Below are 25,097 nucleotides of genomic sequence, written 5' to 3'. Positions count from 1 at the left end.
TAGATTTTCAATGGCTTTATTTGAAAAATACACACCATTCACATACGCTTCCATTCCTCTTTTTATATCCTGTACTGTATTACAAAAACACTACAAAGCACAGAAAGATTCAGACTGTACAGACTGTTTCAGAGATACGAGGTTAGCATGACATAGTTCTCGCCACAAGATTCTCAAGAACTTAAGCTTCCTCTCTGAGGCACGAAATGAGGATTTTGTTAAAAGTTAGCTTGAACGACATTCAAGAGGCAATTCACAGGCATCAAAAGCATAATGATTAAAAACTGAAATAACAGCTAAGCAGAACTTGTATAAATATTAACACAAATACCAAGAACAAAATCTGAACACATACAAATCAACAGTGCCACGTTATGCATTTGAAATTGGATAGGAATATTGATTTAAATATTACTGAGTGTTCGATTTTGCACAAGTTTTCTGATTTGTGCATAATACTACAGCTGGTCATAAAAACATTTTCACACATTTCTTATTCAGTTACAGCCAATATGTCTATAATATGAATGAAAAAACTGTTTGGTGTCTGTTTGTTGGAGTCAAACAAGTACACATGGCAAACAAGTAACCTAACATGAAATACAAGTGTTAAAACATGAAACAATTAAGCTTAGTTTGGATGCTGAAAAAAAAAAAAAAAGTAAGGTTTCACAAACACTCAGCACAATGAGAACACTATAACACTGCAGCAGCAACACAGAGGCATTTGAAGGCAGGAAATGGGTCTCATCCTGCGGTAGATGCTGAGTCTTACTGAGAATTTCCAAAGATCAGCCGCTCAGCTCAAGTGATGAGTGCTTGCTTCTGTATAAATTGCTTTACAAATACCGAAAAGTACACACTTCATTTTTCAAATAGGTCACTTTTCAAAAAGTCAGCAAAAAAAGTGCACTTTTTTTCCTATTTGGGCAGTTGGTACCAAAATAAATGACTTTCTCTTGTACAATTTACCTTAAGTATCAATATACTGAATACTACGAAAATATTATTTGATTATTTAAAACTTGTGACCCTCAAGTTAATCAATGGTTATCTAAGCTTTAAAACCTATCTTAGGGTTGTTTTTCAGTATAAAATGATTCATATACAAAACCGAAATAGCAATATTGAAAATCTGTAGCTTTGTAAATAATGACAATGCAAACAGCTAAATACTTTAGCTGGAACCTGATACAATATTTCTCTTGGTGTACTATTACTATATATTGCACAGTATATACTATGTACAGCTGTGCGGAGTTGAACTGTAGGCCATTTAGTTACTTCAGAACGTCCATAATAAATAGAGACCTCTTCCTTGATTTGCTCTTTCAATGCAAACAGCCTAGAAAAATCTGCAGTTCTGCTGCATTTGTCGTTGTGCTTAAGTCTATGTACAGAACTCCAGCTGCTTGTGTCCATTTGCAGGGCTGATGGGATACCAGAGGATGTGCCGCAGATCAGCCTGTGGTGAGATCACTGTGAGGAGACTCCAAAGTCTCAGCAATTTCACCCAACTCGTCTTGAAGCTCTGCGAAAGAGGGTCTTCGGAAAGCCTCTATCTGCGTGGGACACAACAAAAGTAAATGGCAACACACTACTTCCTTAATACAGTAGTATTAAAGTAGTACTAGAAGTAGTATTAATTACCATAATACTACTACTTAATACTGTGCTCAAGGGTTTGAATTCTAAGATCATAGTAAATTTAATTTAAACATGTAACAACTGTATCTTCTGTAGCCTCTGAAGGGCAGTACTAAATGAACAAATATGATATTTAGGCAAAATAAGAAAAATGTACACATTTTCAAAAGTTTTCACCCCCAGGCTCTTAACGCATGTTTTTTCCTTCTGGAGCATCAGTGAGCATTTGAACCTTCAGTAGTAGTTGTATATGAGTCCCTCAGTTGTCCTCAGTGTGAAAAGATGGATCTCAAAATCATACAGTCATTGTTGGAAAGGGTTCAAATACACAAAAATGTTGAAAACCAAAGAATTTGTGGGACCTGAAGGATTGTTCTGAAGAACAGCGGTTAGTTTAACTGTTCGGGACAAACAAGGGACTCGAGAACAACTATCACTAAACGAAAAAAACACAGTTGTGGATCATTCAGGTAACAACACAGTATTAAGAATTAAGGGGATGTAAACTTTTGAAGCGGGTCATTTTTATAAATTCAACTATTTCTCTTGTGGACAATATGTAAACAACATGTAAACTTTTATGTGAAATATCTTATTCAGGTCAGTACTAAATAAACAATAACATGTATTTTGTATGATCTCTCTTATTTTGGTAAAATAACATTTTTAATGATTCTGGAAGGGGGGTGTAAACTTTTGACCTCAACTGTATACACAAAAGGTACCAACATCACTTACCAGACAGCAGCTGGCTGCCAGCTCCAAAAGACGCTGAGGACAGTCACTGACCATTTTCCCAAATGCTGATACGTCCAGGCCGTAGTCCTGCAACACACAAATTTATATGCTCATTTGATTCTGATACTGGATGTTATATTTTCTGGCTTTTCGAAAGCGTCAACAATTCTATTTATATTCACCTGTGTTCTTGGAAGGATTTCTGGGTCTGCTGGGATCCTAGCCAGAATTTCACACAAAACAATTCCAAAAGAGAACACATCCACCTAACGTTACATAAAGCAAAATCAGTAGGTGAGAACAAAAAAATGCTTTAGGACATCACAACCACAATTTCACATCTTGCTCTAGCATTTTTGAGTCATTACCTTGCGGTCGTAGGGCTCCCCACGCAGCATCTCAGGGGCCATCCAGAAAGCAGAGCCCACAAGTGAAAGCTTTCGGTCCTTTGCAGGAAGTTCAACAACCTCTCGAGCCAAACCAAAATCAGTAACTAGAGCTTCTCTGCCTCTTGCTGTCACCCTTATTAGACAGTTCTTTGGGAGACACAAACACACACAAAGAGGTTTTGAGTCAAGATAAGTATTTTTAATCTCTTTGTACTATTACTGTTAGTTTATTCTTAACTCTTAGGATTGTAAAATATAATACAGTAAAATATAATAGAGTAAAAACAGTAATATTGTGAAATATTATTATAGCCATTACTCCAGTCTTCAGTATCACATGATCTTTCAGAAATCATTAGAATATGCTGAATTGCAGCTCAAGAAACATTTCTTATTAATATTATTGACATTATTTTTTATTTATTTATTTATTTTTTTAATAAATGTTTTTACTGTCCCTTTTTATCATTTTAATGCATCCTTGATGAATAAAAAGTATTAATTTCTTAAAAAAAACGTTTTTTTAATGTGTATATATATATACATACATTTTTTATGTATGTGTGTGTGTGTGTGTGTGTGTATATATATATATATATATATATATAAATATATATATATATATATACACACACACACTACCGTTCAAAAGTTTGGGGTCAGTACATTTTTATTGTTTTTTTTTTTTTGTTTTTTTTTTAAGAAATTAATACTTTTATTCACCAAGGATGTATTAAGTTAATAATTAAAAGTTTATTAAAAGTTAATAATAAATAATTTACATTGTTATAAAATATTTATATTTTGAATAAACACTGTACTTTTTAAACTTGTTATTCATGAAAGAATCATGAAAAAAAAAAATTACAGGTTCCAAAAAATATTTGGCAGCACAACTGTTGATATTATCCAACATTGATCATTCTAATAATAAATCTGCATATTAGAATGATTTCTGAAGGATCATGTGACACTTAAGACTAGAGTAACAGCTGATAAAAATTCAGCTTTTCATCACAGGAATAAATTCTATTTTAAAGTATGTTAAAATAAAAAACATTATTTTATATTGTAAAAACATTTTGCAATATTACTGTTTTTTTTTTTTTTTTTTTTTTTTTTTTAATCAAATAAATGCAGCCTTGATGAGCATAAGAGACTACTTTAAAGACTATTACAAGTCTTACTGACCCCAAACTTCTGAACGGTAGTGTATATATATATATAATTTTTTTTTTTTTAATTATTTTTTTTATTTATTTTTTTTTTTTTTTCTGCATACCAAGTAATATCAATCAGACTGCAGTTGGGTTGTTTTTATTAAATTATAATAACTCAAACAGTACAGCTGACACAATAAAACAAAAACATGATAACAATAAAAAACATGATTTATGAAAATTAATAAAAACATTTTTGCAAATGAACTTCATATTTAGCTTTATTTTCTCTAATGAATAATTGCACATTATTAACTAATCTTCATTTCTTTTTAAATAAAGAGGTCATACAATTAATTAAAATATACCAGATATACAGTAGACACGTCAAAACAACCATTTTTTTTACATCTTGGGCACCGAGGGTAACAAAATTATTTTAAGTGAATGTGCTGTACTTTACTGCCAAAAGGGGGCGCCAAATACTCGCAGAAAGTTTTTAAACTCACTACAATCTCCCACAAAAATTCTTCCATAGCACTTCCGAAAGCTGGACTTGTCTAGTACCAAATAACACCTCCATATGGCAGACATTTATATTACAGTTACTACATGAATGCAAACCAAATCTGAAATTTGAAGCTGTGCTGACTGACTTGTTTGTGGACTTTTTATGTGAATGTAAACTGTGAAAAAAAGCAATGTTTAAATGCAATACAAAGACAAATTATACATACAAGCATAAATAAGATGCATGACTGCCGTTTTGTGGTTTAGTATCTGTAGCGTGTATGTAATGTGCCTTCTGAGACAGTGTGCCTGGCGGCTGAAGCAGAACTCCCAGGCTCAAATGAAAGACGTTTCTAGCCATCACCGTCTCCATTTAATGAATTATTCAGCTGACCCTGTACCTCGCCAAAGGGTCTGGACCGCCTACAATTCCTCTCCTCCATCTCTATCACTCCAGGGGTAACAATATGCAATGTTATACCTATCTAGTGTTGATGTGTCATGGCTAGAAACATACCATTTAGTCTGAAAACTCATGTTAAAAAATGATTGAGGGTGTAATAAAAATGGCCTGTTATTTTAGAACGAAAGGCAAATGAGGAGACATTGAGGCTGACCAGAGTAGGGGGAATCCAGGTACAACAGAGACGTTACATAAGACCATTGGGACTCTTGGAGCAGAAAGTGCTGATGGATACAATAGTAAGTTCTGCATCTGGACTGAATTAGAAACCTCAGCTAAGCCTCCATCCCAAAAACTGACCTATGATTATAGGACTAAGAAAACTCAGAGCACAGCCCTGAGCCTAGAAGTCTCCAAATTTAGAACAGTAACTCATGCATATGCCAAGTATTGCAACACCCTCTGGCTGTGCAGCTAATGGGTGGGTTTGAAAGAAAAGCACTGAGGTTGTTTGATTCAATATGAGGAGGAAGCAATGGGAAAAATATCTATATATACACAATTATAATAATTATAATTTATTTCTAGTAATTGCATATAATTATTATAATGATAGTGAAATAATAAAAAATAAAATGATTCGATTAAACATACACACACACACACACACACACACACAATAAAACCATAAACAACATATTCATTACTTGAAATAAGATTACAGTTAACTAAGGTATATGCTCATAATTGTCCACTTAGAAACTGTTTTTTTAACTTCTAAAATACTGAAATAAAAATGGACAAGATAAGGAAATATTATAATAAAAATAAAATAACACAAAATGCTTAGATAAAAACACAATATTGGTGTATGCTCATAATTTCGCACTTAGAAAGGTTCAACAAAAGAAAAACAAAAAACAAAAAGAGCTGTTGTTTTCCGGAGTTATTATAGTTAAGTACTACTAAAATAAATAGGAAATATTATAATAAAATTAAAATAATACAGGCTTAGATTAAAAAAAAAAAAACAATATTGGTATATGCTCATAATTTTACACTTAGAAATGTTCAACAATATCTAAAAAATGAAAAAAAAAAAAAAAAATAGAGCTGTTGTTGTCCAGGGCTATTATAGTTAAATAAAAAATACAATTAAAATCATAAACAACTGTCATTACTTGTATTTTCAGGTAACTGAAATAAGTATACACATATACATATACTCGCACACATATACATACATGTTTTTATTGTTGACGTTTTAATCGATTTTTATATATAAATGTGAAAACAATAAAAATAAACATTTTCTATATAATCAATCTACATATGTAATGGACATTGGTTATGATCAACTTTAGTGTCTACTTTGAAGGCATCTTGAGTAAAACAGCTTCATTTTTAACAAGGCATATGCAAAACGCATGAACCGAAAGCTACCAGACCTGTTTAGCAGAGTATGGAAGTACGCATAACCCCTATTACACAACAAAAATACCTATAACTTGAACTAAAGTTAAAATGAAAACAGAACATTTAAAAAATAAAAACCGATTCAAAATATGAATAAAACTATAATAGGTTTTTATTGATACTAAAATAACACTGTTGTTGACAAACCATTTTAAAACATCTATATGAATGTTTTTTTTGTTTTTTTAGACAGTTGCTTTCATATAGATGTGACGAGATCCGATGTGTCTCACGAGATCTCGTGACGATATCCTCGCAAAACATTTTGCAGTGTTTACATTAGAGCTGTACCATTAATCCTTAAAATATGGAGATCTTGACTTAAACACCTACGCGATCCTGAATGACACAATTTAGCTATGTCTATTAGGACTGTTTCACATCGCGAGTGTCAGTGGAGCGTGAGAAGCACGTTTTGTTGCTGACATGTTAATGAATCAGAGGTTCGGGGTAAATATGAACGCAAAAAAAGCAACACAAACAGTCTTTTCAACCACATTATAATCGTTGTGTTACAGACGTTTAAATAATAACTACTGGGATAAAAGTTTATAGTTTGGGTATAAACACTTATTGTCTACAGTTGCGATCAAAACGAAAGTATCTTAAGACTTGTACGCATAGTAACGCTTATCCTCTTCCGCAAGGAGGTGGCGACAACTGCCCGTTAAAAAAAAGAATGTCATTGAATCATTCATTAAGGAGATTTCAATAGTCAAACAAGTCTTAATGAAGTAGACACTGACTCCTTCATTGAATGTTTTTTTTGTTGTTGTTGTTTTTAAATGAATATATGTTTTTAAAAGACTTACCACTAGTAAATTACGTTATTTTGTTTAGTTTTCTAATATTTTTTTCTCCAGAATCGTGAGAGAATCATGGTCTCCAATTTATTAAAAACTTATTGCTGTTATTACACTTATCACTGCATACAATTCATTAAAATGGAAGTTTAATTTCATAAAGTTCAAAATGCACCTACATTTTTTTAATAGATAATGTTTTGTCTTGTAGTTCTGTAACTTTTTTCATTTAGCGTATAAACCCTTTCACCTCCTCTAAATTAATGTTCCAAATTCAAGTACTTAAAAACATCAGTTTTAGGGAAGCGGTCAACTGTAATAGCATCTATTTTCCGCTACAACTTCCCACAGTCATACCAACTTCTGTCAAATGCCAAGTTGCAGCACAGTGGAAACCAATCGATGGCCCCACTAACCAATGTGCTAGACGTCACGGTTGTGTAAATCATGTGGCTGGCATTTTTGTTTGCTCATTGTTCATATCTGAATGGCTGACAAATAGGCAGCGGCACAGAGACGAGGCCTGGCTAAAAACGAAAAATGGGGGTGTATGGGATCTGCGAGCCTATACACGGTTTGTGCATTTTGCATTTTCAAATGAGATGGGAAGGGCTGGGGAGAGAGTGTGTGTATGTGACAGAGAGAAAAAGACAGAGTGGGAGAGTTTATTACCATCACAATGGACTGGCCTTGTTGCCTCGCTCCTCACCCCAGGTTTGGTGAGCACTTGTGTGAATCCTGGCAACCAATGACAGTCTCACGCAACCATCTATGTCTGTATTTCTCAGGGGAGAATTCCATGTAACGACTAGACAACCCGTCTCTAATATCTGATGATTGTGCACTACTCAGTTTGTCATTAAAGACAAGTGTGCTTGAGTATTGAGCTGTACCTTAGAGTTCAGATCTCTGTGGTAGATGTTCTTGTAGTGGAGGTAAATCATCCCTCTGGTGATGTCAGAGGCCAGGTCCACTTTCTCTCTCCAGCACAGAGGCACATCTTTCCTGGCCAACAGCTCCTCTAAACATCCTCCACTGACGTACTGTCCACAACACAATTCGTGAGAGAAAGAAACAAACATAGACTTTCACTTTTATTGTTATTGATAAGTACAGGGCTCAGCAATAAGGATCTCTCTGGGGTAAATAAAATCAAAACCCTTTACAATAAGATCCCATTTGTTAACATTAGTAAATGCATTAGCTAAGATGAACTAACAATGAGTAATGTAAAGATTTTAAGACAATTATTAATCTTTGTTAATGTTACTAAAATATAATTCATTCATTCAGTTCATTGCTTGCTCATGTTAGTTCACAGTGCAGTAGCTAATGTTAAGTACAACTTGATTTTAATAATGTATTAGTAAATGTTGAAATGAATATTGGCTAATACTAATAAATGCTGTATAAGTATTATTTATGGTTAGTTCAGGATATCTAACATAGTTAATTATTAAGTGAAAACGTAAAGTGTTACAAAACAAAAAACCCAGCACAATGCTGCTATAGTTTTATAAATGTTCACTTCTTGGCAGATGAAATAGAGCTGCTGTTGTCGACACATTTGTAAATGTATTAAACTGTTTTTAGGCAGTTGATTTCATATATAATGTGATATAACGTAATAATAATGTTTCTTACTGAAATATGTAGCAGAAAACCCATTAAAGACTTATATGTTATATAAAAAATCCACATCATTTTGTGCATATTTTGGACTATGGGGGGTGACATTATTCTGATGACGTGAAATGGTTGTACTCAAGTGAGCTAGTGGCGCTACCTTTGGCGATTTTTACCACAACACAACTCAGAACACACAACTTAAAGTACTGATACAATGCCACATTGTGCGGCATTTGGTTGTAATTTTCAGTCAAAGGGCAACCAGAGAAATGATGTAAGTCTTCCCTGCTTTTCTTAGTAATAAGAAGAGGAGAAAAAATGGGAAGAGGCCTGTGGATGAATAAAACTTCCTAAAGACCTGCGCCTTTGTTTTTTGTTCTCCACTTAAACTGTGATGTCTTTGAGGCTTTTAGTAGAGCACACATATCCAGGGGTGTTAAGACTCCCTGGGAGGAAAAAAAAAAAAAAAAAAAAAAAAAAAATCGCTGATACAACATTTGGTTTAAACCAGAGGTCGCATTAACCAAAAATTGTCTGTCATTGACAGAATTTCTTTTATCAGTGACGGAAAAATCTGAAGGCCGTTCGGCACTTTGACAGATTACACTGAGGGTGATCTATTGTAAATTGTAACTGTAATACCCATTCCTGTCCAATTGGTGGCGAGTGCGCTCCAGTGTGACAGCAAAGCACAGGATTCAAAACAAAAATGAAACGGTCACAAAACTTTTCCTATGCATTTGATTACGCACTGGCGAGTACCTAATTTAAGCTACAGAATTCTATCACGCCACATTAAAAAGTGCCAAAATGGTATTTATTGTTTGAATTTCCCAATGAAATGGACAGAATTTAAAATTGGAGAGATTTTCAGATCAAAAGTAACAAAGCACAAAGCTTAGCCTACTGCAATTTACTGGATGTGAGGCGCACTACTTGCTGTTTATCAAGTGAAAACCGCATAGACCAAAAGATCTTTGGGATTTAAGAATCGATATTGGTCCATAAAAATAAGAATCTATTAAAATCTCAATCCTAGCGTATTTTGTTCTTTTCAGCTGCCACTGCAGGGAGTGGTGTTCAACATGAAAAGTAATGCACAATGTCTCCATTCATCTGTTCTCTTCATAAATAAATAAATCCATAAACCTATATGCTTGCCCTGTAAGTTCATAATTAAAAATTAAAATGTGAACAAAAATAAGAACAATTAAATGTGTTGTTATAATTAAAATATGGAAATTAAAATGGCGGTTAATAATAGATTATGATGGAATTTGTACAAAATGACGGACAATGTTAAAATCTAACGCAACCTTTGGTTTAAGCCTACGCTTATATCTTTTGCCACCTGTAAGCTCTTTTAATAGCAGTGGTCACTGTATCAGTATTCTATTTTCCGAGTTGTGTTGTGGCAAAAATAGCAACAGGTAGTGCCAGTAGCTCACTGAGTACAATGAGTACAATAATGGTGCCCACATAGTCCAAAATATGTATAAAACAATGTGGATTTTCTAAATAACATCATGGGTTTTCTACTACTTATGCAGTTAATGAAATCATTTATGTCATAATTAAGCCATACAAGTCTTAATACACGGGTTCACTTTAAAAGAAAAGCAGAAAAATTCTTATTGTTGAGCCCAAAAAATGTACGCTTTCAAAGTGTTACATCTATATATTTCAGAAATCTATTAAAAAAAATGTAAAATAGTACAATTTAATGCATAAAATAAACTCAAATTATGAAGATCTCACCTCCAGAATTGGGTACAATTTGTCCTCTTTGACACAAATACCCAGATACCTGGAAAAAGAGATGTGGGATGTCATGAGCCATTCCCTAAATCTGCACTGTCAAGTAGGTTGAGTCTAAATACAGTCCAAAGCCCCATTTGTCAAATGCACAACAACTGAGCACAAATTGAGTTACAGTACGTAGATCTGATGTTCAGGCTTTCACTTTAGTAATATATTACAGATGAATTAGTGAAGCTGTGAATATGGTTAATAATATAATATGTCACTGTGCCATAGTGAACTCATGTGGTTTCTGTCACATACAGCAGTTCTGTTCATGGGTTAACATGGGTGCCATCTGTAATGCGGTGATGACAGCTGGCAGAAACGGCAAAGTTGTGATAAATTAGCACTACTACAGAGGCAGTTTTGAATATGGCTTTGTCCTTCCATAACGCACTGGAAAAAGCCATTCTGAGATTGCTTAGACAAACACACGTCATAGTGCAAGATTAACAGCAGTATAAGAGCGCTGTGCTGCACAAGGCTTAGTGTGACTTATAACTTGTAACAATCTTGTCAGGATTCATCCAAATGTAATATGTACATCTCTACAGGTTTTTGGAAACACCCATCCTTCATTATTATTGTTTAACTGTTTTAGAATACTAGTAACTTTGGAAATAAAATTCATTAATTTGATCAAAACAAATAAAAAAGAGGTTTGAGGAGAAACCAAAACTAATTGCAAAACCTAAAGGGGACATTGGATAGAAATGTGTTTTAGAAGTATGTGGACACAATCAACCTACAATGATAAAAATCCATTAAAATTCATTTATCTTAATTAATCTCCCTAAAACTTAAATAGTCTCAATTATCAAGCCGTTTAGATTTTCCGAGCAGTATGACGACATTCTGGTCAGGCCCCGCTCCCATGACTGCTGACAGACTGTCCTGTATTAGCATATTTCCGCCCTCAGCCAGTTGTGTGCCGTCCACCATTTTCTCCGTGCCTGAGCAGCTGTAGCAACAACAATGTCTAGTATAGGGCTGCCCACTAATAGTCGACTAACTGTTAGATGACGAGAAGAGGCTTGGTCGACCAAAATTGTATTATTTGCTTAGTCGCAGAAAAAAAAAGTCCACAGGATGTGGCGAAGTCACGCAGTCCATGATGGACAGATCGTTAACGGCTGGTCTATGTGGTAATGTAGTACATCAGGCAGGATATCCAAATGCTCACCTATCATTCATCAACCTCAAATATGGCTTTTCATCTGAAAGATGTATGTAGTAGCAACTTTACATTTCCGCTCAATCTAATGTTAACCTAGAAAAATGTGCGCTATTCAAGTGTCTGTGCAGAGTGTGGAAGCTGAACAGTAGTGCGCTAAATGCTGGATGGAGCCGCCGGTACACTTCCACTTCCAGAACAAAAATGTAAAGATAATGTACTCACCCCCTTGTCATCCAAGATGTTCATGTCTTTCTTTCTTCAGTCGTAAAGAAATTGTTTTTTGAGGAAAAAATCTGAATTTTTCTCCATATAATGGACTGATATGGTCCCCCGAGTTTGAACTTCCAAAATGCAGTTTAAATGCAGCTTCAAATGATCCCAAATGCAGTTGTAAACAATCCCAGCCGAGGAAGAAGGGTCTTATCTAGCAAAATGATTGGTTATTTTCATAAAAAAAATACAATTTAAATACTTTTTAATCTCAAACGCTTGCACCATATCAGTCCATTATATGGAGAAAAATACTGAAATGTTTTCCTCAAAAAACTTAATTTCTTACGACTGAAGAAAGAAAGACATGAACATCTTGGATGACAAGGGGATGGAGTACATTATCTGTAAATCTTTGTTCTGGAAGTGAACTTCTTTAAAATACTCTGTCATTTTGGTGTTACAGATAAGAGTAATACATCCTCCGAATCTGTAAACTCTACGTTTATTTGTGTGCACTCACACTGCGCTTTTGTAAAATAATTAAAGCAAAGCTTTCTGTTGTCTCAGTCTCTGTGAACTTGAGCACGAATGTCTGAAACTCAGTGCATACTTGCCTTACAGACATGAAAAATATATCTGTAGAGTGAAATGTCTATTTTAAATGAACCAATTTAAATAGAAAACAAATATCCTCAATTATGTAATCCATATGAAACATGCATACAGGCACATCCACTACTGCGAAAATGTCACCAACTTCATCTCTTAAGCCGAAAACAAAGAAAGGCACATTATTATGATTTATATTTTTATATTTTTATTAATAAATGTGCGACCAGTAAAATACCAGTAAGTACCAGTAAAATATTTAGTCGAGGGCAGTCCTAGTCTCGTAACCAATGTAGGTGTTTTGTACTTGGATGTAGAAAACACCTACATGTAGTTTGGTTTTTGATGGTTATGCGTCACCGAATACACAAAAAATGGAAGAGGGGGTGGAGTCAACCATAGCTCATTAGCATTTAAAGAGACATGCACCAGAACAGGTCGCTGTGAACAGAGCCGTTTTTGACATGGTGAAAAGGGTGTTGTTTTACATGACCACTGTGAAATTTTTACCAAAGTAATTTGCAGACATTTCACCCTAAAGAAGACCCTAAAGAATCATACTAACTTGTGGAAAATGGGCATCCGATGTCCCCTTTAAGCCAAAATGTGTGTAAAATTGTTAACAATAGGCCTGAACATCTATCAGGCTTTTAGGAGTTAAAAATAATAAAGTAAAATAAAATAAATAAGAGTTACAGTATATGACAAGTTATTAATTAGCATTAATAACTGGCTTACCTCACTATGTTAGGGTGTGAGAGTTTCTGCAGGAGGCTGATTTCTCGTACAATGCTGTCCTGATCAACATCATTCTTGTAGATCTTTACAACCATCACCTTCCGTGTGGTATTGTGGATTACCTGACAATAAATGAAACAAAATGACAATAAAATGAAAAACAGAACAGAAAAGAGAGGAATGAATCCTAAAGTGGTATTAAAACATTCCTTTCTGTCTCTAAAGTACAATCACAGAAAAAAAACACTTCCATGATAATATACAGGAAGGGACAGAACGGCTGAGATGGTTGAGCTGTGCAATCATCGGTTATGTAATTTACACAGCAGGGACTCATCAGGAAATCATTAATGGGTATGTGGCACGAGGGCCACCTCAAACTGGGCTTAGCTGTAAAATGTCCTAATTAGTAGGACTACAATACTGCACTGTATGAATGCCTTTAAGATATACACACACATTGGGAGACCTTCTGTAGTATAACAGAATGATGAAAAGCCATTTCCATTTAGATAGAATTTATCACTCTTGTCCCATGATAGACTTCACTATAAAACTTTTATGATATAATTATGCAAAATATTATTTAATAAAATATGTACTGTTAAAGTAAAATAAATCGGTATGCACATATGAAGTCAACATTTTACACCGCTTTATTTGTTGTGAGAACATTTTTCAACAGCCAATGTGTTAAAACACCAAGGAGAAAAAATCTGTCAAAATTTCTTAGCACTTACTGTACATATATTAATAGCTGCATATTTAGATGTTATCACTTACAGATTCATGTCATAGGATTCAAGATATTTTGAGTATTACCTTATAAACCTTTGAGAAGAAGCCACTGCCAATCAGCTCATGTGTGAAGTTCTCCCAGAATTCCAGCTTGCGGACGGCTGTGCGTAGCTTCTGCCAGCGGTCCACATGGCAGTATGTATCAGAAGACTCTCTATACAGTGTCGGGCTAGTGGGCTCAGACGAAACGTCCACCTCACACATCCTGGAGATCTCCGCTGAGAACCGAACACACGGTTGAGAGTTGAGAAAAACACCAAAGCTTTTAACAATACAGAGTTAGAATATGATGTTAAAAAGTGTTACAATTACAAAAAAAAACACTTTAATAATCTTTTAAATCAAAGAATTCATTAAAACCCCTCATAAAATATTTATCAAGCACACAGCTTTAAAAAACAGTAGCTGGTTTCTAGATGAAAGTGAAGCCCTGGTTTGAAGCTCACAAGTACTCGATTAGCTCAATGAGTAGGAAGGCTCTCGTCTGCCACGGCAGGGTATAAAAGTGGCACAATAACGATGTCTTAAAATAGTCGTGGACAGCATGCAGAGGCTGCAGGTAAAAGATTGACTGTTCTTGAACGGAACACAAATGAGACATCAACAACTTACAAACAATTAAACATTAGGACTGCAATTTACTGTTGGGACTCATTAAGATATACTGTAAAGAAGCATTTAAAAGGGTTGTTCACATAAAACTTTAAATTCTGTCAACATCTACTCGCCGCCTTGTCATCTCAAACACGTATGGCTATCTTTTTCCCATGGGACAGGAAAGGAGATATTTTAAAGAATGCTCAGCTGACCACAGACAAAAGCAATGTTGTGCTTTTATGTTATTTTATGAGTTTGATAGCCCATGGACATTTTACGTTTTCGCTGAATACAAAAGAGCAATGTTATAGTTAAACTCTTGGGTTGCATGGGTTTAAAACAACTTGTGTTTGTTTTAAACCCATGCAACCCATGCAACCCTTGATGAGAAAATTTATTTTATTTTTAACAGCCTATTACAAATGTCAACAAGGCTTTTGAACAATGCAGTGTACACTACCATTCAAAAGTCTGGGGTCAGGAACAGTGTTGGGTAAGTTACTCTAAAAAAGTAAGTAATACTAGTTACTAATTGCATCTTCAACAGTGTATTTTTGAGCAAATAAATGTAACCCTGATGAGCAAAACATTTTAAAAAATCTTACCAACCTCAAACCTTTAAATAGTCTTGCACTTTTGGTGGGCATCTCAAGTCTAAACCCACACAGGATATTTGCAACATGGAATAAACAGTGTCACACATTGCTGTGGTTTTCATGCAAGGTTAAGCAGCAAGTTGAAAAACTGCACAAATTCAGAAAAGATATGTAAAACAGGAAAAACCCTTCAGCGTAACTCTAGTAAAACACTAATCTTTAACTTTATATATTGTGTACAGTATCATCACTGTATAATATCTAATAACACACAATCTACTGTCGGTTTACACTTTGTGCATGCAGGATCTGGAGTCTAGACTTGTGTTTGCAACTTCATGCATCAGTATTTCCGTGTTAGGGAGACACTGAGAATAAAGTAGGGCATTTAAATCAATAGGGACTGTCATCACAGGCCAATGATGCTGCTGGGGAACAGCACTGAGTGGTACGCTTACACAACCCACTGTCACTTAAGCGGGAATCATCTAGTGGTTTTCATCATGGGTAGAGCACACACATGCGGCCTTTGTGCTTCCAGCAGACGCACAATCACAGCCCTTTCAGTTTTACAACCTCACTAAAAAGCAAAACGCTTAGAGTGCAATCCTGACAGGTCTCTATCTGTTTCACTCAGTCTATTTCATCTAGTGTTTTCTGTACGTGTTTTTCCAGAACGATAAATAAAAGATTTCATGAGTGAATTTTGACTTTTGGATGTTTCTCTTTGAGCAGAGCAACAACTGTCAAAACAACATTTCACCTCTGTTGAAGCTTGAGTACACGATACATTCTGAAAATAATAATAATAAATAACAAAAACAGCATGTTCGGTTACTGCACCAAGGTGCAAAACGAGGCACAATCCAACAACATCCAACGCTGGCCAAAAGGGTTGACATCACAACTATAAATCAAGCATACAAGCTGATTTAGTTTTAGACAAAACCACAAGCTAACACTGCAGTGATTAAATTGACCAATGAAACTCCCACTTACTCTCAGAGGAAACATCTATCTATGTAGCAGCTGAAGTCTGGCACTGCAGAGGAGACTCAGGGTTTGTAAAATATGCGGGTCAAAGGGAGACACTGACTCAAAGTTTACACAGTGTGCAGCGCGTCAGAGGATGCCGTCACAAGGCTGCAACCCGACTTCACATGTACACGAGAGGAAATCAACCCTCAACTTTTACAGGAAGACTTGCGATTTAGCACGCAGAACCAATAAGTTAAGTAGAAGCTAGAAATTATGGTAACACTTTAGTATAGAAAACAATTCTCACTATTAATTAGATGCTTATTATACCATTGGCTGTTTATTAGTGTTTATAACATGCATGATGATATTCTACGTCCCGAAACCTAAGTACCTAAACTTAACTTACTAACTATTAATAAGCAGCAAATTAGGAGTTTATTGAGGCAAAAGTCATAGTTCAAAGTTTGTTAATAGCGAGAAGTGGACCTTGAAATAAAGTGTGACTGAAATTACATTAAAACTCTGAAATACTACAAATTAATATTTTTAATAACTCTTATAAAACATTAAACAAACAAAAAATACACTTTTATTTTCCATCTTGTTAATTAACTACAAAACCACTGCTTCAGGTCTTACATAAGCACAAATCTGGGAATTATTTTGATCTAAAATGAATGATAATGCAGCAAGCAGCAACCTGGAGTTCATCAGCATTATTTATTAGCGTAATGACTCACGTCTGCAAGGGTCACAGATCTGCTCTTTGCATCAGGTAAACACTCCATAGTTGATGTGACTCACTGATTAACACCAGAACAGGAAGCATGTGGCATGTTTACAACCTTCAGAAGGGCAGAAATGTAAAAAACGTGTCTGAATTTAGATGTTAATATAGTACATCATTTTGCTAGTAATGTCAGATTTAAAAAAATGTGATTTGTGATTTATCCAGTGTTATTTTACTACTTTTTTCGGTCACACTTTATTTTAAAGTCCAGTCCTTGCTATAACAAACCATTAACTATGACGTTTGCCTCAATAAACTCCTAATTTGCTGCTAATTAATTGTTAGTAAGGTAGTTGTTAAGTTTAGGTATTGAGTAGAATTAGGGATGTAGAATATTGTCATGCAATACAGTGTTTCCCCTAGGATCATGGCCTTGGGAGGGGGGGTGGGGGGTGGGGTTGTGGTGTTATGGGTGGTGCGGCAAAACACTCACACAAACACTTCATAGTGTTTATATGTTTCTTTTAATTGCAGTATACCAATATATTATAATGTCTGAACAATTACTGTACAATAACTAAACAACTGTACACTGAACTAAACACTAAACATCAGATTTATTTTAATATGTTAATTATCCACAAACTGTGCAGCTTTTGTCACTGCAGTGTATCTTTCTATCTTTCTTACTAACTAGCTAGCTATTAATTAAGCAATTTATTTATCAATTCGTTCACTCATGCATGTGTGTATTTACTTACTTACCAAGATCAGTCTTGTACAGCCAGGGGGAGTATTTCCCCTCTGACAGCCAAGCTGGGTCAAAACCTGTCGTTCTGTGGTGGCTAGACTTTTGCTGCTTGTCAGGGGCAGGACATGCAGCACTTGGGCTCTTTTCTGTACTTTGATTCGGAGTAGGAAAGCTACACCGGCTGCTGCTCGCAGCAGAACACGTGCTGTCATCGTCACCACCTTGGGAGCGTTTAAAAAACGCGGATATTTTTGCCTGCTGCGACATACTCTCCGACGCGCGGTCTCTGTCCGCTGGTGGGTGTGTGTGTGCGCGCGCATCGGGGGCGGAACTCCGCCGTGCGCGATACGGAGGACAATTGTAAACGCGCAAACGTTCAGACAGAAATTACATGCCATCGTATAAATAACATAATGCTATTTAGTTTAATAAAAGAAAAAAGCACAGACCTGTTATATATAAATTACTTCTGTCGTTATTCGACGAAAATAAAATAAAATTAACTTGACCTTCAAGGGGGGCGGGGGGTGCCGTTGGGGGGGCGGGGCGCCCCCCCTAATATAATGGTAGGGGAAACACTGCAATATGTGCTTTAAAAATACTAATAAAACGCCAATATGTTTATAATAGGCATGCTAAAAAGCAGCTAGTTAAGAGTGAGAACTGGCTCCTATACTAAAGTGTTAGCATTTTTTAAAATTAATTTTAATTTCAGGGTTAAGTTTTAGTCATTTATTATGGGCTTTGTCATTTTTGTCATTGATGGGTCTTATATACATATATACATATATATATATGTATGACATTAACAAATGCTGTAGAAGTATTGTTCATTCTGAGTTCATGTTAACTAATGTAATTAACTAATGTTAACTAATGAACCTTATTGTAAAGTGTAACCTATAGATAGATCATTTTTACTTGGCTTTTATATATTTTTTATTTTCATATTTAATTTAATACTTAAACTGATATATATATATAAATATAGAATAGATTATGTTGTAAGTTAAGGTCAGATCTCTTGGCTATTGGGCTTTTTTTACAAACTGATAAGAGAAAAACATTTTTGTTTATAGGTGCAGCTCTACCACAGATCTATAATATTACATGTACCATATTAAATTTACAGTAAACAAATGAGGAGCAAATAATTGTAAAAGCTATTCTTCTTGAGAAGGCAGTAGCAAGAGAAGTGGCATGATACAAAGTCCAGGCCAGAACAGAGATGAGACTGGTGATTAGAACATGTGGGGACATCACGTTTTCAAGTCATGAAATTCACAGCACTCGCACTATAATAAGCATCTATGCACAAAAGGCCATGGATTTGTTTTTGTTTTTTGCATTCTTTTTATCCACATTATGACAAGTGTTCTCTCTCTCAGCACATGGTTTCTCATGTGGCTGCTGGGATTGGTGTGAACTGCAGGGGCAGGAGCTGTAGTCTATTCCAGACTGGATCTGTTGGAGAAGAGAGAGTTTTGGCATTGCTCCAAAGATCTCCCCCTCACATTCTCTCCCACTCTCTTTCTCTACACAAAACAACATTCAGCACAGTGGCATGCCAAACATCAAAAATGTCAAAAGTCTTGCTGATGTCTTTCTCTTTCCATCTCTTGTCTGTCTTTTCTTAGAGTTTTGGGAGAAATGGTTCCCGCACGTCCAAACACAGCATGTTGAATTGATCAAACTCACATGCATGCATGCACAAACTCAATTTTTTAAGCAATTTAGGTGTGATGGCTAGTTGTAATGAGTTTGTTAAGACTGGAGCCCACCTGTCTGGGAAAAATCGATCAAAGGAACAGCAGGAGAAATCTAGTCTCCTAACAATGACTCTGAACTGAAACTACTTTGTCACAATGATTTGCTGCCTAATAGGCTGCAGTTGCAAACAGTGACAATATAACAGTGATCCAGTGAAATTTATATCTGCTGAACTCATATGTCAGCGACATATAATGTCAAAGCTAAAGCATGGAAAGCCTTGGCTTCTGTGCAAGTAAAAATAAACATAATGAGGGAAGAAGAATTTTGCTTCTTCGAGAAACAGGCACTAAAAATATACTGAAACTAAATGACATCAGATTTTCTGAATCCTCTTAATTACATAAGAGGATATCAACCAGCACTTTAATATTATATATAGGGGAGAGTGGGGTAAGATGAGCCATTTTTACCTATGTGGTTTTTAGGATAAAGGAAAATGAGGCAGAAGTACAACTTAAGTGTTTACAATAATTTGTGTTGTTTCCTATCATTTTGAATCATCAGAATGCATCTATGAGTTCTAAAAATACGGCTTCCTATAAAAAGTGTTCCTGTGACTCAATTTGCCCCAGGTTAGGGGTAAGTTGACCCGAGTCAGTGGGTATGATGCACCAACTGGGTGAAAACTAACTTCAAATCCATGTGAATATTTAAAGATAATTTACCTCTTTTAAAAGCTAATTTAATAATCTTTTTTTTTTTTCAATTTCATTTTGCAAACAGTCATATTTCTTTTCTTAAAGCTAACTTAAAAAAACATAAAACCAACCAAATGAGCTTTACATTTAAATCTTTAATTGTTTGCATTTCTGAAACAATATGTTTAACACCAAAGTTGTAACCGACCAAAGAAGCCTACAAAACAGAGTTTGAGTAAAATTAAATAAAAACTGAATTAGAATGAACAAATAAATGTGACTGAAACTAATAAACATCTGAGTCAAAAGATTCTTGGCATCAGTGTTGCCAAGTCTGCTGTTTATCCCACAAAATTGGGTTACTTTAACACTGTTGCTGCAGGTTGTTTTTCATGTTGGTGGGTTGAAGCAACCCCAATAATGTAATATTTAGCCCCTGGAAAGCTAATTTTACGAGGAGAACCCCCCCAAAAAATGTTGGGAGGTGATTTTTGCTAGGGGAGCTCCCCCGAAACATGATTGGGCTACTTTTGGGCTAGTTTTGAGTAGAAATTGAGTGGGTTTTATTGTGAAAACCTGGCAACCCAGCTTGGCATGGTAGCTTTTTTGCAATGTCGAACAGTCCATTAGGTACTGCAGGTGGAAAGATATTTCTAATTATAATGTGATGAAAAACATCTTCTGGTTTTCATCAGAAATGATCTGATACACTTGTACACTGTCCCCTATCAAATAAACTATAAATGTATGATAAACTAAACCAGTTGCGTACTTATCATATACCCCCATATACTCTCCCCTACACTATTGTTCAACAGTTTGGATACGATTTTTTAAAATGCTTTTTAATTAAATATCTTATGCTTATTAAGTCTGCATTTATTTAATCAAAAACAGCAATATTATTACAATTAAACACAGTTGTTTTATATTTGAATATAATTTAAAATCTCATTCCTATAATGAAAGCTGAATTTTCAGCAACCATTACTCTAGTATCACATGAACTTTTCCATTTTGAGGAAACTACTATACTTTTTGCAGGATTCTTTGATGAATAGAAAGTTCAAAAGAATAATATTGATTTAATTTTTTTTGTAAAAAATCAAAAGACTATCTCTCACAATTTAATGTACCCTTGCTGAATAAAATATAATTTTCTTTAAAAAAAATAAAATACTTATCCCAAAATGTAAATTATATATATTATATTATATATTAATTACAGCTGTTGCATTTTAAAATCAAATATTACTTATCTGGTCGTATGCAAGCACCGCTTTATTTTATCAGAAGGATTCAGTCACTATTCAGATATTTCTTATGCCATGCATGCAACTGGACTCCAAGCACATCTCACGGTTTGCTCAACATAAACATCAGGCACTTCCTCAAATCATCTTCTCTTCTAAGTTTTGCCCTTTTTTAATCTACCCTCTGACTTTTGACTTGTTGCACCATACCATTTTTGTGTTTCACAAGTCTGTGCTTAACATGCATCAACATCTATACTTGTGAAATAGTATAAAGACAAATAAGATAGTATTTGTGCTATTATTTTCAGAACTTCTCCAAGTCCTGTGCTATTTTATATGAGAAAGACAGGGAAGTGTACTTTTGGAAGGAGCTGGAGGGAGGAAAGCTATGTTTTCCTGTCTCACACCAAAGGGCAGGGAGGATTTCAACTACGTCAACACAAGGGCACAGACTGAACGACATACACCCCGATGAACAAAAAATAGTGGACTAATATCCATCAAGAGGAAAGACAACACAATACTAAAAACAATAATCAAATTTTAACTATGCAGACTAAAAACTTCCTTAAGTTTCCATATTTTTACTACACAACGGCACAATGAGACCTCGGCCATGGCCACAAGATCAAGACTTTCAGTGGTAGAGCAAATCACTAGAAGGTCTATGAACATCCATTCTCCATGCTTTTCTTCATGACACATGCTCAGTGTGAATCCACTAACTTATTCCCAGCCATAGTGAGATGAAAAATGTCAAGTGCAGATTATAAAACCTCTCTAATGAGCCAGAAGTCTCTTTCAGTTCTCAATGATCACCTAATACATTAAACAAACTAATGCAGAAAATCCGTTCCTAGTGACACATGCAGGAGTATTGCAACATGTCTTTATGGAAAACTAGCTGTGCATAAAACATGGATTAATTCCTAAGCATGGTTACTTACTGCACTGGTTTAATAAGCTATTCATGTGCATCTTGAGGTGGGTGGAGAGGCGGTCCGCCTGAGCTCACAACACAGACAAGCTGGAAAGAGCCTATTTGACAGAAGCTATGAGGAAAAAAGGACACACATAGAAACGACCATGAACAGACACAAACAAAGAACTGTAACACAATCAGCAAACACTTAAAAAAGGCACATTGAACCGACATGCAACATAAACTCTGATAAAGTGTACAAAATACACTGCACAGTGAGAGAGAGCTCTGAAAATATATATATATATATATCTGTAGCACAGAATGGTCACAACATATTATCAGTTAAAATTGCAACGAGAACATGAAAATGACAGACGGATGAGTGGGCGGATGGATGAGCGAGATGCGGTTAGTAAGCAGAAATGTTTTAAACATTAAATTGCACGTGTAATTTACAATTACTTAGGACAAACAAACACAAAAAGTATTAGAAAATAATAATAAAGATGCTTAACAACCTAGCACGCGATAAAAAAAAAAAAAAATAATAAAAATAATCAATCACTTACTCACAGCACAAAGCACCCCGGCGTCTTCACCTCCGCTGCTGCTGATTGATTGCTCAGCGATCAAATAAAATTGACTACAACCCCCCGAACAAGTTCTGATCGGAGACAAACCGGTGGCATCGCTTCTACTGCGCTTCTTGGAAGGACTCCATTTACCGTCACTTACTCAACCCGACAGTCCGAAACCGCCCTCCTTCAGACTGACAGCTTCCCGGTAGGGTTTAAAGCGGTCTAACCTAGATGAGAAATACATGTTAATGGGCTGTGTGTAGTGGGAGCCAGTTGCCATGACGTCATAATAGTTAGCCTACGTTCAGCCCCACCCACCTGTAGGTCCACGGTTGCAAGTGGCTGTGCTTCAAAACCAGTTAGCTTGCTTACTCAGAAATAGTGGTGATTTTGATTCGGTGAATCGATTCCTTTGAATCTTTGACCAAATAGATTCGTTTAGTGGCCATTTGCGTCACGTACAAATTTTAGAGACCAGAGAAAGTTTAAGCATTAAAAGCGTTTCGCTTTAAATGCCATTTCCTTAAAGATAATATACCACACATTTAAGATTTTCAAAGGATTTATTATTTAAACATTCTCTTCCCTTGTTCATTTCTTTTAAAAGCGAGATGTTCCAAGTAGAGTCATTTAGACACTGATTTGCTCAGTGATATCGACGAGTGATACAAATATGAATCAGTTGAATTCGTTCACTCAAAAGATTCGATCAAAAATACAGACTTGTTCACGAACGAAACAGCTCAGAAACTCGCTTTTGATGCTTAATCACGCTGTATGGCTAGGAAGTTGCAGATGCAACTTTGCAACTCTGTTAATATAGGCCTACTGTTACACAATATAATTAAAGCAACACATAATCCAACGCTTATCATGCAATATAATTAAACAGGCTGAATTTACTTTTCCATGGTGTGTTACATGCTTTGTTTATTATGTTTGAGCAGCTTATTTTCAGGCACAAACTGCACCACAGGCTGTGAATGCAGAACAAAGTGATGACAGTGCTAATCATTTCTGCTTCATTATAAGTTATGAGCTCTGAGCGGTACATTTACTGGACATAACCATATAGCAATTTTTTTTTTCATTGTAAATAGAGAAATATTAACCATTTCATCTTTCAATAAATATTTTCTTACCAAAACAACCTAAATAATTACTCAGAGCGCTACGGTTTCTCCACTAGCTATTTTTAGGGAAACTGCGCCCCCTTCTGTTTAAATTACGCACCAGCCTCTCAATGTACACAGAGGGGGGAAAAAATCCCTTATCAAAAATAAATATTTTTATTGTTTAAGTAGCACAGGTATATTTGTAGCAGTAGCCAACAATAAGTTGTGTGGGTCAAAATGATTGATTTTTCTTTTATGCCAAAAATCATTAGGATATTAAGTAAAGATCATGTTCCATGAAGATACTTTGTAAATTTCCTATCATAAATATATCAAAACGTAATTTTTGATGAGTAATATGCAGTGCTAAGAACTTGGACATCTTTAAAGGTGATTTTGTCAATATTTTGATTTTTTTCCACCCTCAGATTCCAGATTATCTCGGCCAAATATTGTCCTATCGTAACAAACCATATATCAATGGAAAGCCTATTTATTAAATAATAAATCTAAATTTATTAAATTGACCCTTGTGGCTAGTTTTGTGGTCCAGGGTCACATCTGTAAGGGCAGCTATGATTTCTAAATTAAAAGTAGCTACAAAAGGACACATAAAAGAGCCAGCTGCCTTTTAAACATAGTAAAAAAACTCTTATATATATTATGAGGACTCACAGTTTAAACAAAAAATCCTGAAAACAGCACAGCAGTATCTTCTTTTTTTAAAGGGGTCCAATTTTTTTTTCTGCCATCCTTCAGAAGGCAAGAGTAAAAACACTATGAAATAGGTGAGGGATCACTTATAATACCTGAGGTCTGTGGCACACAGCCAGCATTATAGTCTTTGAAATAGTTTTTGTCATCTAAGGAAGTATTTTACATAATCTCTTCCACTTCCACATGTCCTATTTATTTATTTACCTTCCCTCCCCTCTTATCTATATTGATTTTTCCCTTACATTTAAAATTTTTAAAAACATTTCAACACACACCTCCTCAACAGCTGTCTTTTCCCCTTTTTTGTAAGTATTCTTGGCCCTTTCAGTGAAACGGTATTTTGTTCT

At 35.2% G+C, this 25,097-nt stretch overlaps 1 protein-coding gene across 5 annotated transcripts; it reads right to left on the bottom strand.

Annotated features, from left to right (window-relative positions):
• zgc:162952 (PKc_LIMK_like_unk domain-containing protein) lies at positions 1 to 25,007 on the bottom strand. 5 transcript variants are annotated; one of them, XM_051109956.1, is made up of 11 exons: positions 23,237 to 25,007; positions 22,910 to 23,145; positions 22,363 to 22,467; positions 14,118 to 14,311; positions 13,296 to 13,417; positions 10,514 to 10,562; positions 8,020 to 8,169; positions 2,754 to 2,921; positions 2,568 to 2,651; positions 2,386 to 2,472; positions 1 to 1,562 (listed from the first exon to the last, which is right to left on the bottom strand). In XM_051109956.1, exons 3-11 carry the CDS (start codon positions 22,391 to 22,393, stop codon positions 1,461 to 1,463), a joined length of 987 nt encoding a protein of 328 aa, XP_050965913.1. In that variant the 5' UTR covers positions 22,394 to 22,467; positions 22,910 to 23,145; positions 23,237 to 25,007; the 3' UTR covers positions 1 to 1,460. The 5 variants fall into 5 exon arrangements, with proteins under 5 accessions (XP_050965913.1, XP_050965914.1, XP_050965915.1 ...); XM_051109957.1 differs by having other exon boundaries at positions 22,914 to 23,145; XM_051109958.1 differs by lacking the exon at positions 22,363 to 22,467.
• Positions 25,008 to 25,097: the final 90 nt, after the last annotated feature.

Source organism: Labeo rohita, chromosome 5, assembly GCF_022985175.1.
Source record: "Labeo rohita strain BAU-BD-2019 chromosome 5, IGBB_LRoh.1.0, whole genome shotgun sequence".
Classification (NCBI taxonomy): Eukaryota; Metazoa; Chordata; class Actinopteri; order Cypriniformes; family Cyprinidae; genus Labeo; species Labeo rohita.
This window is presented reverse-complemented; position numbering and strand designations above follow the sequence as displayed.

Excerpts from the sequence above, each read along its gene's own strand:
- zgc:162952 (XM_051109956.1), bottom strand. The coding sequence starts at position 22,393 with ATGCACATGAATAGCTTATTAAACCAGTGCA. Across the intron at positions 2,652-2,753 it reads GGGAGCCCTACGACCGCAAG|GTGGATGTGTTCTCTTTTGG; the intron begins GTAATGACTCAA and ends ATGTAACGTTAG. Across the intron at positions 2,473-2,567 it reads AAATCCTTCCAAGAACACAG|GACTACGGCCTGGACGTATC; the intron begins GTGAATATAAAT and ends TGTGTGTTGCAG.